Raw genomic sequence first — 14963 nt, forward strand, 5'->3', positions numbered from 1 at the left:
CTCTCACCTCCGACCCCTTTATCGCATCCTTTCTCAGGACGTGAAATCCCCTTCCCCCTTGCTTCTGCCAGACGGCCGTTGTCCCCATCTCCAAAGTCCTTCTGAAATTCCATCTCCTCAAGGTGGATTTTCCAGGTCAGATTCATTCAGTCGTATTTATTGAGCACTTACTATGTGCAGAGCACTGTACTAAGTGCTTGGGAAAGTACAATACAATGATGAACAGTGACATTCCCGGCCCACATTGAGCTCACAGTCTGGGGGGAGATGGACTTCAATACAAATAAATAAAATTACAGATATATATATATATATATATATATATATATATATACACAAGTCCCTTCATTTATTGGTGCTTCAGTTTCCTCATCTGTAAAATGGGGATTCAATGCCTGTTTCCTCCTCCCCTTTAGACCGCGATCACATGTAGGTCAGGGACTACAAGGGAAGCTGTGTGGCCTAGTGAATAGAGTACTGGCCTGGAAGTCAGAAGGACTTGGGTTCCAATCTCGGATCCGCCGCCTGCCTGCTGGGTGACCGCTGGCAAGTCACTTCACTTCTCTATGCCTCAGCCCCCTCGTCTGCAAAATACGGACTGAGACCGCAAGCTCCATGTGAGACAGGGACTGTGTCCAACCCCATTTGCTTGTATTCACCCCAGTGCTTAGTCCAGTGACTGGCACACTGTAAGCACTTAAAAAAAGGCAATTTTTATGATTATTATTATGATCAATAATAATAATATTGGTATTTGTTAAGCGATTACTATGTGCAGAGCACTGTTATAAGCGCCGGGGGAGATACAGGGTCATCAGGTTGTCCCACGTGGGGCTCACAGTCTTCATCCCCACTTTACAGATGAGGTAACTGAGGCACAGAAAAGTGAAGTGACTTGCCCACAGTCACACAGATGACAAGTGGCAGAGTCGGGATTCACACCCATGACCGCTGACTCCCCGGCTCGTGATCTTTCCACTGAGCGGCGCTGCTACCCTCCCGGCACTTCTGCACTCAGGCACTCGATCATCCGTGGGCCTTTTCTTTGCCTCGGTGTAGACGCTCTGCTGTTTAAGCACTTAGGCAGCCATTCTCTTCTTCCTCCTACCTGTGTCCAGGGTTTGACATTCTGCTGAACGTTCCGTCCGTACAACCAATGTCAGCGGCGATGCTGTGCTGCCCTCTTGTGGAGTTTGGAAGCTAAGCACGGGTGGCTGGGATATTTCTGCCATTAAAAAAAAAAATGTTAGTATTTGTAAAGTGCTTACTATGTGCAGAGCACTCTTCGACCCTCTCTGAACTTTGCTTGACGCTCCCAGGCTGTCGTATGCCACCCTGAGTTCTTGTATTGGTGTCGCAGGGTTGGCCTACTGGAAAAATCCCAGGCCTGGCAGTCGGAGGACCTGGGTTCATTCATTCATTCAGTCGCATTTATCGAGCGCTCACTATGTGCAGAGCAATGTACTAAGCGCTTGGGAATGTTCAATACAACGAGAAACAGTGACATTCCCTGCCCTCAGCGAGCTCACTGTCTAGGGGGGAGATGGACTTCAATGCAAATAAATCATACATATATATATATATATACACATATATATATATATATAACTTGTGCAAGTCCTTTCATTTTTCGGTGCTTCAGTTTCCTCATCTGTAAAATGAGGATTCAATGCCTGTTTCCTCCTCCCCTTTAGACCACGATCCCCATGTAGGTCAGGGACTATATGGGAAGCTGTGTGGCTTAGTGAATAGAGCACTGGCCTGGAAGTCAGGAGGAGCTGGGTTCTAATCCCAGATCTACCACTTGCCTGCCGGGTGACCGCTGGCAAGTCACTTCACTTCTTTATGCCTCAGTTCCCTCATCTGTAAAATGCGGACTGAGACTGTGAGCTCCATGTGAGACCGGGACCGTGACCAACCCGATTTGCTGGTATTCACCCCAGTGCTTAGTGCAGTGCCTGGCACATGGTAAGCACTTAAAAATACAATTATTATTATTAGGATTTTTAGAAACATAGATGGTTTGGAGTGGGGGGCCAACAGCTGACTTTTAGATGACCTCTGTTAGCGGACAATCAGGGTGGCCTGGTGCGATGGTCAGCCCAATTGTAATCAATCTCTTAGTCGTATTTGTTGAATGCCAACTATGTGCAGAACACTGTAGGAATAATAATAATTACGATATCTGTTTAGCGCTTACTCTGTGCCGGGCACTCTGCTAAACAAATCGAGTTGTCCCAGGTGGGGCTCGCAGACTCGTTCCCCATTTTACGAATGAGGTAACTGAGGCCCAGAGAAGTGAAGTGACTTGCCCAAGGTCACACAGCAGACACGAGGTGGAAGCCACGACCTTCTGACTCCCAGGCCCACTCTCTATCCACTAGGCCATTGAACGCTTACTGAGGACACAGTCATTTTATTTATTTTTAGCGTCCGTTTCCTCCCGCAGGAGTTTTGAGCTCCTTAATAGAGCTTGTCTCTTTACTCCTTTGCACTCTCCCAACTGCTGAGTACAGGTCACAGTATGTGCTCGGTAAATACTACGGATTGATTGCGGCAGGCGCTGGGGCGAGCAAAATAAGGCCAGTAGAGCCAATCCCTGCCCGCGGGGAGCTTACGATCTAGCCCGGAAGGACCTGAAAAATCTAGAGGCTCTTCTGGGAATGTCACCGGAGCTTTTGCCCTCCATTTCCCATCCACTTAAAAGCGTTGATTTATACCCGCAAGTCCCCACAATCAGATCATCCCCTTCCTCTTTTTCTCCGTCCGACTGACCCGGGGCGGAGGGGCGACGAGTCGATTTGATCCTACTGGGCGCGGCCCAGGTAATCGCAGGGTTTTTACAGCTCTGACCTTCATGGGAGCAAACACCCAAAGCGACCTTCGATCCCCCTCGTTCCCTATCCCAGACCCGGCCAACGGGAGCCCGGCTGGGGTACTGAGTGCCAGAGCGGCGGGTGGGAACCCTCGGGGGAAGACGAGGGGGTGGCCGCCCCGGGCTGGAGTTCCTATTCTTCTCAGACCATCCCCGAGCTCCCAGAAGTGGGGGGAAGGCGAGGACTCCGGCCTGGGGCGGCATGGAGGGGCTGGGCCTTGGGGTCGCTCTGGGAACGCTGCTTCTTGGCTTCCAGGTCCTGGGCTGGGCCACGACGGGGAATCCGCACTGCAGGAAAGACTTCTACGAGCTCAGCGTGCTGATGATGAGCAGCTCGGCTTTCCCCGAGTCGCTGAAGTTGGTGAGGCCGGCGGTGGAACTGGGGGTGAAGCTAGTGGAAGAACTTCTAAAGAAAGAAGGTAAGGTGCCTCTCATTTTAGCTGTCCCAAATCGGAGCTCCTCATCTGGTCGGCTCGCGACGGTGGCGGGCTGTTGTGCTCGACTCCCCGGCTAGGCCGTAAGCTCCCGGAGGGTAGGGATCACGCCTACTGACTCTAGTGCGCTCTCCCTACCGCTTAGGAATCCATCGGAGGGATTTAACGAGCGCTTACTCTCTGCGGAGCACTGCACTGACCCGTGAAGGAGGGTCAAAGCACAACCACGGTGTAGCTCCATCTCCTCCAAGAAGCCTTCCCTAAGTCTTCCTTTCCTCTTCTCCCACTCCCTTCTGCGTCGCTGGACTCCTTCCCTTTATTCATCTCCCCCTTCTAGCCCCACACCGCTTAAGTTGGGAGAAGCAGCGTGGGTTAGTGGAAAGAGCCCGGGTTTGGGAGTCAGAGGATGTGGGTTCCAATCCCGCCTCTGCCGCCTGTCTGCTGGGTGACCAAGGGCAAGCCGCTTCACTTCTCCGTGCCTCGGTTGCCTCATCTGTAAAATGGGGATGAAGATTCTGAGCCCCAGGTGGGACAACCTGATTAACTTGTATCTACCCCAGTGCTTAGAACAGTGCTTGGCACATAGTAAGCGCTTAACGAATACCATAATTTTTATTATCATTATATCTATTTATATTAATGTCTGCCTCCCCCTCTAGCCAGTCGGCTCACTGTGGGCAATGTGTCCATTGATTGTTACATTGTACTCTCCCCAGCACTTAGCACAGTGCTCTGCACACAATAAGCGCTCAATAAATATGATTGACTGATTATGAAGTGCCCAGGAGGCTCCGGACTTGTTGAGGTGCTGTTGGAAACAGGTTCAACATTGGTAGCTCCAGCGTGGTAGGGAATCAGAGGACCCCAGCGCTTCGAACAGTGCTCTGCACATAGTAAGTGCTCAATAAATACTATTGAATGAATGAATGATAATAATGCTATTTGTTAAGCACTTACTTTGTGCCCAGCACTGTTCTAAGCACTGGAGTAGATACAATAATAATGTTGGTATTTGTTAAGCGCTTACTATGTGCAGAGCACTGTTCTAAGCACTGGGGGAGATACAGGGTCATCAGTTGTCCCACGTGAGGCTCACAGTTAATCCCCACTTTACAGATGAGGTCACTGAGGCCCAGAGAAGTGAAGTGACTTGCCCACAGTCACCCAGCTGACAGGTCATTAGGTGGTCCCAGGTGGGACTCAAAATCTTAATCCCCATTTTTCAGATGAGGTCACTGAGGCACAGAAAAGTGCAGTGACTTGCCCAAAGTCACACGGCTGACAAGCAGCAGAGCCGGAATTAGAACCCACGACCTCTGACTCCCAAGCCGGTGCCCTTCCCACTAAGCCTTGTTTGTTCCCTGCCCACACGTGGAGAGAGCATGGACCGGGGTTCTCCTCCCAGGTCCGCCACTGGTTTGCCGCGTGCCCTTGGGCAAGTCACTTCACTTCTCTGTGCCTCAGTTCCCTCAATCTCTAAAATGGGGATTGAGACCGTGAGCCTTACCCCGGGCTCTACCTCAGCGTTTAGCACAGTGCCTGGTACACAGTAAGCGTTTATCAAATGCCATAAAAAGGGGGTGGTGGAGCTTGACCTGTGATGGGGGAGACAGACAACGTCCAGGTTGTGGGGGCAGGAGGAAGAGCAAACATCGTCTAGAGACCGGAACAAATATTCTCCCGGGAAATTGGAGCAAAGAATGGGATGGACACAACTGGGAAGGATGGGGAGAGATGCACTAAGTACTAAGGGCGGCGCATTGTTGTTTTAAGATAAGAGTGATCCGGCTCACTGCTGCCAAGGCCCAGAAAATAGACTTCCGAAGCGCTTTAAGTGGGCAACGTGGCCTGGGCCTGGGGTGACCCAGCAGGCCGAAGCTGCATGGCTTAGTGGGGAGGGCCCGGGCCTGGGAGGCAGAAGGACCCGGGTTCTAATCCTGGCTCTGTCTTTTGTCCGCTGTGGGACTTCACCTCTCCGGACCTGGGTTTCCTCATCTGTAAAGTGGGGATTGAGACTGTGAGCCCCACGTGGGAAAGGGATCGCGTCCCACCCGATTACCTTGCGTGTCTTCCGCTGCTTTGTATGGTGCCAGGCACGTAATAATAATAATGTTGGTATTTGTTAAGCGCTTACTATGTGCAGAGCACTGTTCTAAGCTGCTGGGGTAGATACAGGGTAATCAGGTTGTCCCACCTGAGGCTCACAGTTAATCCCCATTTTACAGATGAAGGAACTGAGGCACAGAGAAGTTAAGTGACTTGCCCACAGTCACACAGCTGACAAGTGGCAGAGTCGGGAGCGGAACCCATGACCTCTGACTCCGAAGCCCAGGGTCTTTCCAATGAGCCGCGCTGCTACCACAGTTAATATTATTATTATTTAGCACCAAATCAGGTCCCCGGGCTGGAAGTGAGGGGGCTGAAGTTGCCCCTGACAGTCCCTCCCTGCCATAAAGGTACATCTGCCTAGCGCTTTCGTCCCTTCACTTGTCAGCTGTGTGACTTTGGGTGAGTCACTTCACTTCTCTGTGCCTCAGTTCCCTCATATGTAAAATGGGGATTAAGACTGTGAGCCCCACGGGGGACATCCTGATAACCCTGTATCTACCCCAGCGCTTAGAAGAGTGCTTGGCACATAATAAGCACCAAATACCATTATTATTATTACATTGGTCCAGCCTCCTCCTTTCTAGAACAGTCTCTGCTCTGTCTTCACCGAATCTCTGCCGGCTGCTTAGTACAGTGTTCTGCACTTAGTAAGAGCTCGATAAATAGCACTGATGATGAGGATGAGGATGATTTAGAGGCTAGGAACCAGTCAGATCTCAGGGAGGGTTGGAATCGGGTTAAAGAAAGAGGACTCAGAAATAGAAATAAATTCTGTTTTTTTTGTGGGCGGGGGGAGTCGGTCTTGCTGCCACCTCGTGGCCAAAGAGGGAATGGCAGCACAAAGGACCTACTTCGTATATAATAATGTTGGTATTTGTAAAGCGCTTACTATGTGCAGAGCACTGTTCTAAGCGCTGGGGTAATACAGGGTCATCAGGTTGTCCCACATGAGGCTCACAGTCTTAATCCCCATTTTCCAGATGAGGTCACTGAGGCCCAGAGAAGTGAAGTGACTTTATAATAATAATAATAATGTTGGCATTTGTTAAGCGCTTCCTATGTGCACAGCACTGTTCTAAATGCTGGGGGAGATACAGGGTCATCGGGTTGTCCCACGTGAGGCTCACAGTCTTCATTCCCATTTTCCAGATGAGGTCACTGAGGCCCAGAGAAGTGAAGTGACTTTATAATAATACTAATATTGGTATTTGTAAAGTGCTTACTATGTGCAGAGCACTGTTCTACGCGCTGGTGTGATACAGGGTCATCAGGTTGTCCCTCGTGAGGCTCACAGTCTTCATCCCCATTTTACAGATGAGGTCACTGAGGCACAGAGAAGGTAAGTGACTTGCCCACAGTCACACAGTTGACAAGTGGCAGAGCTGGGGTTCAAACCCATGACCTCGGACTCCCAGGCCCGGGAACTTTCCACTAAGCCACGCTGCCATTCATTCATTCAATTGTATGTATTGAGCGCTTACTGTGTGCAACACACTGTACTAAGCCCCGGGAAGAGTACAATGTAAGAATAAATAGACACATTCCCTGCCCACAACGAGTTTATGGTGTAGTGTAGATCATCTTATATCTGTAACCCAGGACTTGGCCCCGTAAAGAGGGTGTTAAAAAATGCCATTATCGTTAATCGCTCTTTCTCATTTTGTCTCCCAAATATCTCAGCTTGGCAGGGAGCGGTAGCCTTGAATTATTAGCATTGTCCCCATTTTACAGATGAGGAAACGGAGGCCCGGAGAGGTTCATTGACTCGCCCAAGGGGCCAAATAGCAAAACTGAGGCCAGAACCCAGCTCTGCTGATTCCCGGACCCGGGAGTCCTTCCGGTAGCCCTCACTGACCTCAGAGAGTGAGTCAGTAAATCATCATATTGACTGAGCGCTTACTATGGGCAGAACAGTGGACTAAGTGCTTGGGAGAGTACAACAGAACGATCAACGGACAGATTCCCTGCCCCCAGTGAGCTCACAGACTAGAGGGGAACTGAGCCGCGGGAGTGAACTGGGGTGATTCCCGAGAGAGTAGCAGCTAGGGCTCCAATCCCTCACCACCCCCAAAAGTCTCCTGCAGCAGAGAAGAGATTGAGCTTTCGCACTTGTGCCGCTGCCGGGGGGGAAGAAAGGCTAAACCAGTGAGTGCCATCGCCAGGCCAGAGGAGCACCTTTTTGCAGACCAGGGATTTGTGAGTAATCAAGGAAGTGCAGCATAATCAGGGTTCGCGTTGCTGGGGCTTGGTCGAGGTGGCCTACAAACCTGGACCCCCCGGATACTATTTAGGTGGCATGCCACAGACGTCCCCTTGATCTGTGGACCCTGAACGATATGCAAGCGACATTACAAATGTTTAAAGAATAGAAACCTGCGGGTCCAGGCTTCTGGGACAACCTATAATGTCCCTTTGAAGGACAGGGGAACTGCAGCATCTCTCGGCAGTTTGGAACCGGGGAGAGTAATCTAGTAGAACCCAGAGCGGGGAGTCAGGAGACCTGGGTCCCGAGCCCGGCCTCGCTGCTTGCCTGCTCCGTGACCTAGGACGAATCGTTTAATTTCTCTGCGCCTCAGTGTCCTTCTCTGTAAGCTCACTGTGGGTGGGGAATGTGTCCGTTATATTGTTAGACTGCACTCTCCCGAGCACTTAGTACGGTGCTCTGCACACAGTAAGCACACGATAAATTCGATTGACTGACTGACTCTGTGAAATGGGGATGAAATACCAGGTCTCCCTCCGTCTTGGGCCGGGAGTCCCACGTGGGACAGGGCTTGGGTCTGACCCGATTATCTCGCGTCCTAATTACTGTCATCTTCTTGGCTGGTACCCGGGGAGCAGGGTGTGTTTTTTGTGTGTGTTCGCTCTCTTACTCTCTCCTGGTTCACCGAGGACTAGAGGCCTGGAGGCAGCTGCAGCTGAATCCGGTGACGGAAGCTTCTTTGTTGTATCCCCTTTCTGAACTGCAGGCCACGATGTGCAAGTCAACGCCTCCTTCTTTGAGTCTGAAAGCCCGATCTACAGGTCGACCGACTGCCGCTCCAGTACGTGTGAGGGCCTGGATCTGATCAAGGGAATCCTGGTAAGATTCCACGGCAGCCGCTCCGGCTGTGTGACCTCGGGCAAGTCACTTAACTTCTCTGTGCCGCCGGTACCTCCCCTGTAAAAGGGGGATGAAGACTGTGAGCCCCTCCTGGGAAATGCACTGTGCCCAATGCGCCTACCCCGGCGCTTAGTATAGTGTCTGGCACATAGTAAGCACTTTACAGATACTATTTAAGAAAACAAAAAAGAGCCGACCCTTCCAGACGGAAAGCTTGCATCCTGTCCCTGCCTGCTCCAAGAAGCCAGAAAACATTTTCAGCAACAAGATGGACTTAACGTCCTCCCCAAATTCTGCTTCTCAGACAGTTGGCCTTCTGACAAGGCACTGATAGACATAGAAAATACAAATCAAGGAGGTCCTTGTGGAATTTGTCAATATATCTGGGGTCAAAGTTCGGACCAGAGTCATTCATTCACTGGCACTTGGGAGAGTATGATATAGCAATAAACAGTCACATTCCCTGCCCACAATGAGCTTACAGTCTAGGGGGGAGATAGACATTAATAAAAATAACAAAATTACAGATATAATAATAATGTTGGTATTTGTTAAGCTCTTACTATGTGCAGAGCACTGTTCTAAACACTGGGGTAAGTACAGGGTAATCAGGTTGTCCCACGTGAGGCTCACAATCTTAATCCCCATTTTACAGATGAGGCAACTGAGACACAGAGAAGTTAAGTGACTTGCCCATAGTCACACAGCTGACAAGTGGCAGAACTGGGATTCGAACTCATGACCTCTGACTCCCAAGCCCGGGCTCTTTCCACTGAGCCACGCTGCTTCTCCCAAATATCTCTTTGTTTATGGTATGGATATGGATATGATATAATATAGTTATGGACATAGAATCCTGCCCTACATGGGTCTCAAACCCATGACCCCAAAATTAAGAGTCTCATACTTTGCCGACTGAGCTAGCACCAACCCCCAACAACCAGATGAAAAGAGCTATATCAGTGTCCAACCCTCTCTGATAAAAACCTTGTTAGATGGAGAATTCTATCAACAGGCATTTTGGAGAGCCTCGATTCATGGGGACAACTGAGGTCCCTGGATTCCCTGGGGAGAAGTTTATCCACAAAGAGGTGTTTTGCATGAATGAATCCCGTTGACCACCGATATCCCCCTTTTGTGTGTTTATGCAAAGGATTAATGGGGAAAACTGGGATCCCTTGATTCCTCGGGGAGAAGGTTTCTCACCCAAGCCTCACCCAGCCGCTCTCCTACGGGTCTCCCGAGCCCCTGCGTTGTCTAGAATCACTTCGTGCATCCTGCCACCCCCAGTGGCCTCCTCAGGGCTCTCGGGATCGGATAGGAGGGACAGGGGCCTGATCAAAAGCCTCCCCAAGAGTCAAGGGGGAGCCCCCTCCCCAAAGCACCCATCGGGCCCCTTGGCCTGGCTTCCGTCGTTTCCCTCCGCCGCCCACCCGAGTCGAGGCTTTGGGATGGTGGGGGCTGGTGTCCGGCTACTGACCGTGATGTGTTCTCCTCCAGAAGGGAAAGAAGATGGGCTGCGCTCTCATGGGACCCTCGTGCACCTACGCCACCTTCCAGATGTAGTAAGTGTCCGAAAATGGGCAACGCGGGGGCTAGACCCACCCCGCCTTGCCAAGCTTGCCCCCACGGGGCCGGAGGAGAGGGGACTTGGGCATGGGGAAGGAGGATCTGGGTGACCCTTCTTGGCTAGAGTCCCTACTCGGAGCATCTTTGGTGGATATCCAGGCCAGTGACCACCCCTGGAGGCTAGGTTTTTTGGGTCTCTGGGCCGGGGTCTTTTCCTGGCCCGGTGTAGTTTATAATGTCCTAGGGGTGTTTATGGACCAGAGTGGGCCCCCAGAAACCAGAATGGGCTACCGAACAGCTCCAGGGGAACCCCACGAGCCCCAGAGCCAGGGCCCCGGTTTCCTACCCCCCCCCCCAAGCTCAACTGGGGCGCTGATGACATGGGCTCACGGGTCCTCCCCCTCTCCCCACAGCAACTGCCCCGAGTCCCGCCCACAAGATGGATGGTGTCTCCACGGGTGTGGTGCCTGGGGTTGCCCAGAGTAAGTCTGAAGGATGGAGGGAGGAGCGGACTTGCTTCTGTGAAAATGGCACTGACTTAGTGGCTTGAGCCCCCTTCCCTCTTCCCTAAGGGTCCCGCCCTCCTCCCTGAAAATCAGAGGTCGGGCTCCCAGGCAGAAGGCCCAGAGCCGGGAAAACTGAGGCACCGACTGGGGCTTCCCGGAAGAGAAAAGAGGGGGTAGCAGGTTTCTATGGCTCTTTGGCCTGAAAACAGAAGCCATTTGGAGAGTGGGCAGCATTCGAGGGGCCTGCCGTGCCTTGGGTCAGCGGGGATGGCCCACGTACCTGCTTCCTCCCCCCTCCACCCAGGCCCAGGACGACGGGCCCTGGGGTCATCTGCGGAGTCGGGTCCCCCCAAGTGCCATGTGATGTCATGGCAGCCGGCATTCCTCCTTCCCCAAATAATAATAATAATAATAACCGTGGTATCTGATAAGTGCTTACTATGTGCCAGGCACTGTACTAAGCACTGAGGTAGATGCAAGTTCACTTGGTTGGATACGGTCCCTGTCCCACATAGGGCTCACAGTCTTCATCCCCATTTTCCAGATGAGGTAACTGAACCCCATAGAAGTAAAGTAACTTGCCCAAGGTCACAAAGCAGACAAGTGGCAGAGCCGGGATTAAAAGCCAGGTCCTTCTCTCTCCCAGGCTTGTGCTCTATCCACTGAACCATGCCACTTCAGATCTGACGAGATGGCAGCCTGGCACTTGAAAATGAATTTACCCCCATTTAGCCCTTTCGTATATCCAGTTCGTATATCCGATTTATCTAGTTGCTCATTCAGGCAATCAGTGGTGTATATGGAGCGTTTGCTGTATCCAGAGCACTGTACTAAGTGCTTGGGGGACTCCAGGACAACAGAGTGGGTAGAAATGTTCCCTGCCCGCAAGGAGTTTCCAGACTAGACGGGGAGACAGACCTAAACATAGGTAAATCTTTGTAACCATCCAACATCTATACAAGCGGGGCCTGTAGTGTCCGGCAACGGGAATATCGGCTGTGACCTTTGAATGCCTCTTTCAGCCTAGACATGGAACTGGACCTGCCTACGATTTCAGCCGGAAGTTTCGGCCTGTCGTGTGACTTCAAGGAGACCTTGACCCGATTGATGACCCCGGCCCGGAAGCTCACCAACTTTCTAGTGGACTTCTGGAAGATGTCCAACCTGCCCTTCAAAACCACCCCCTGGAAAACCTCCTACGTGTATAAAAACCAGAATCTTTCCGAGGACTGTTTCTGGTGAGAAGCACCCCGAAATCCCCACCGGCCGGTCTCGGAGAGCTGCGGGGCTCTACTTTATTCCTGCTGTAAAGCTTCCGGGCTCAGTTTCCTCTTCCATTTTTTTTATGGTCTTTGTTTAGCGCTTACTATGTCCCAGCCACTGAACTACGCACTGAAGTAGATACAAGCTAATCAGTTTGGACACAGTCCATGTTCCAGGTGGGGCTCACAGTCTTAATCCTCATTTTACAGATGAGGGAACTGAGGCCCAGGGAAGTGAAGTGATTTGCCCAAGGTCACACAGCAGACAAGCAGCAGAGTTGGGATTAGAACCCATGACCTTCTGACTCCCAGACCCGGGCTCCAGCCGCTACGCCAGGCTGCTTCTGTGCTATTTTGGGGTCTTCTCAGAGTCAGGTCCTGTTTCGCCAAGGCTGAGCAGAGCGGCCTTCCATGTCCAACCGGATGACTCCCTCCTCTCTCCAAAGCCGGCGACTGGTCCGGCCTCATCCGACCCGAGTGGCTCGAGGTGATCCAGGACCTCTCCTCGGCCCCAGGGAAGCCGGGTGGCCCCCGAACCCCAACCCGGGTCTCGCCGTGGATGGGGCATCCTGCTCAGCCCCTGCCTGCTCTCCTCCCAGGTACCTCAATGCCCTGGAAGCCGGAGTCACCTATTTCTCAGGGATCCTCGAATTCAAGGAGGTCTTACGGAACGAGGAGCAGTTCCAGGCTTTCCTGACGGATCAGAACCGGAAGAGTAACGGTGAGATGTCGAGAGCGCTCTCCCCCACTGCTTATTATTATGGTGGTGAAGGAGGCACGTGGGCCAAATGACACCCGGCCACCTGACCCGGGTCTAAACGCTTCTGCCCTCCCCTTACCCCCCCAAGTCCTGCCCCTCCAAACCACCCCGGGCAACGATGATCTCAAGTTAGCGTGGTGTCTCCCGGGCACATCCAAACCTCTCTGCGTGTCTCTGCTCCAGTGATCATCATGTGCGGCACCCCCGAGATCGTGTCTGAGATCGTTGGGGGACGGCAAGTAGATGAAGACATCATCATCATTCTTGTGGATCTCTTTAGGTCAGTATTACCCCGAGGCTTCCCCTGCTCTCCCCTTCTCGGGTGTCAGGGGTTGCAGGTGGGGGCTGGTGCCCAGCTTCCCAGGGCCCCGTCCTTGGTCTGGTCCCGATGCCGACATGGAAACTTTTCCATCCGCTGGTTAGATTTCCCGAGGTCAGCCTCGCTCCATCGCGGTGCCGGCGTCCATAAGAACCTCGCGGGGTGGGGAAGAGGAAATGCAACGGCACTGGAGCCGACGTGTGGGGCGTGGGGTCAGATGTCACATGCTAGGGTTGGCCCAACTCAATCAATAGTATTTGTTGAGCACTTCCTGAGTGCAGATGACCGTACCAAGCACTCGGGAGAGTCCAACGCATCAGAGCTGGTAGACACACTCCCTACTCAAAAGGAGTTCACAGTCTTGAGTGGGAGATAGACATTAAAATTACGGGCGTGGACTTCAGTGGCCAGGTGGATAGAGCCTAGTAGAGAGTGGGAATCAGAAGGACCTGGGTTCTAATCCCAGCTCCACCACTTTGCTGCTGCGGGACCTTGGGTGAGTCATTTTTAACTTCTCTGGGCTCACTTCATTTCTCCGGGCCTCACTGACCTCATCTGTAAAATGGGGATTAAGTCCGCGAGCCCCACGTGGGGCACAGACTGCACACACTCAATAAATACCACTGATTGATTTTTTTGGCTTTCGTGTTTTTCCTGAGGCGCCTGGTTTTTCTTTTTTTGTTGTAGCAGCAGCAAGTACTTTGAGGACCCAAAGCAGTCTGCTGACTACATGCACAATGTCCTTGTAGTGACCCTGCCGCCACCGCCGGATAATTATACCTTCGGAGAGGGTTATCCTCACGGATCCTCCCTGGTAACTATCCTTCTCCCTAGTGGTAGTAATAATGTATTCAATATGTAATGTAATGTATTCAGTGTTTACTGGGTGTGTGGAGCTGTATGCTAAATGCTGCGAAATAATACACCGGTGGGAATTATATGCGCTGACTTCTTTCTTGTCTGCTCTTTTTTAGTTTTTTTTTGAAATGGCACAGGTTAAGTGCTTACTATGTTCCAAGCCTTGTACTGAGCGCTGGGGTAGAGTCAGCGGGTTGGACACAGTCAGTAGTTGGGTTGGACAGAGTCCATGTCCTACATGGGGTTTTCACGATCTTCAATCCCTTTTTTTGGATGAGGTAACTGAGGCACAGAGAAGTTAGACAACTTGCCCAGGGTCAACCAACAGATAAGTGGTGGAGCAGGGATTAGAAGCCAAGTCCTTTCGACTCTAAGGCCTGCGCTCTAACTGCTAGCCGGGTTGTTTCCCTGCTCCTTGAGGTCATCTAAAAGTCAGTTGTTGGCCCCCCTCCAACCATCTGTGTTTCTAAAAATCCTAATAATAATGATAATAATAATGATAATTGTGGTATTTGTTAAGGGCATACTATGTGCCAGGCTCTGTACTAAGCGCTGGGGTGGATATAAGCCAATCGGTAGGACACAGTCCCTGTCCCCCACGGGGCTCACAGTCTCAATCCCCATTTTGCAGATGAGGGAACTGAGGTTCAGCGAAGTGAGGTGACTTGATCAAGATCACAGAGCACACAAGTGACAGAGCCGGAATTAGAACCCACGACCTTCTGACTCCCAGGCCCGGGCTCTAGCCACGACACCGGGCTTGACTCCGTTATGTCATCAGTGGTCCTAGAATCTGGGTCAGCAGAACTTAGCAAGTTACTGGATCCAGAGAAATCGATTCTGCTGCTCTGGCTTGAACCAAGGGCTTAGATGATGTGGTCCATGAGAGACCGAAAGCCTGAAGCTGTGAGTTCTAATCCTCACCCTGCCCTCTTAGGCTTGTGCCCTGTTTGGAGAGAGGAAAGCGAGCAGAAATCTCTTTCCTCACCGCCTTACCCCTCCCTCCCCAACACAGCCATCCCGGGGGTCAGGGAGAGAAACATAAGAATAATAATAATGACGACATGTGGTAGTTGTTAAATGCTTATCATGTGCTAGACACTGCTCTAAGAGCTGGGATAGATAAAATATCATCAGATCCCACATGGGGCTCAGTCTAACTAGGAAG

General features: G+C 51.6%; 1 protein-coding gene across 1 annotated transcript in view; it reads left to right on the forward strand.

Annotated features, from left to right (window-relative positions):
* Nucleotides 1-3077: 3077 nt before the first annotated feature.
* GUCY2C (guanylate cyclase 2C) overlaps nt 3078-14963 on the forward strand; it is a 40415-nt gene continuing 28529 nt past the window's right edge. Inside the window, exons 1-7 of the mRNA XM_039910675.1 lie at nt 3078-3294; nt 8388-8500; nt 10022-10086; nt 11619-11834; nt 12458-12579; nt 12802-12898; nt 13628-13751. Of these exons, the coding sequence (XP_039766609.1) occupies nt 3078-3294; nt 8388-8500; nt 10022-10086; nt 11619-11834; nt 12458-12579; nt 12802-12898; nt 13628-13751 (954 nt within the window). The remainder of the gene's footprint in view (nt 3295-8387; nt 8501-10021; nt 10087-11618; nt 11835-12457; nt 12580-12801; nt 12899-13627; nt 13752-14963) is intronic.

The sequence above is a fragment of the Ornithorhynchus anatinus genome, chromosome X4 (genome assembly GCF_004115215.2).
Source record: "Ornithorhynchus anatinus isolate Pmale09 chromosome X4, mOrnAna1.pri.v4, whole genome shotgun sequence".
NCBI lineage: Eukaryota > Metazoa > Chordata > Mammalia > Monotremata > Ornithorhynchidae > Ornithorhynchus > Ornithorhynchus anatinus.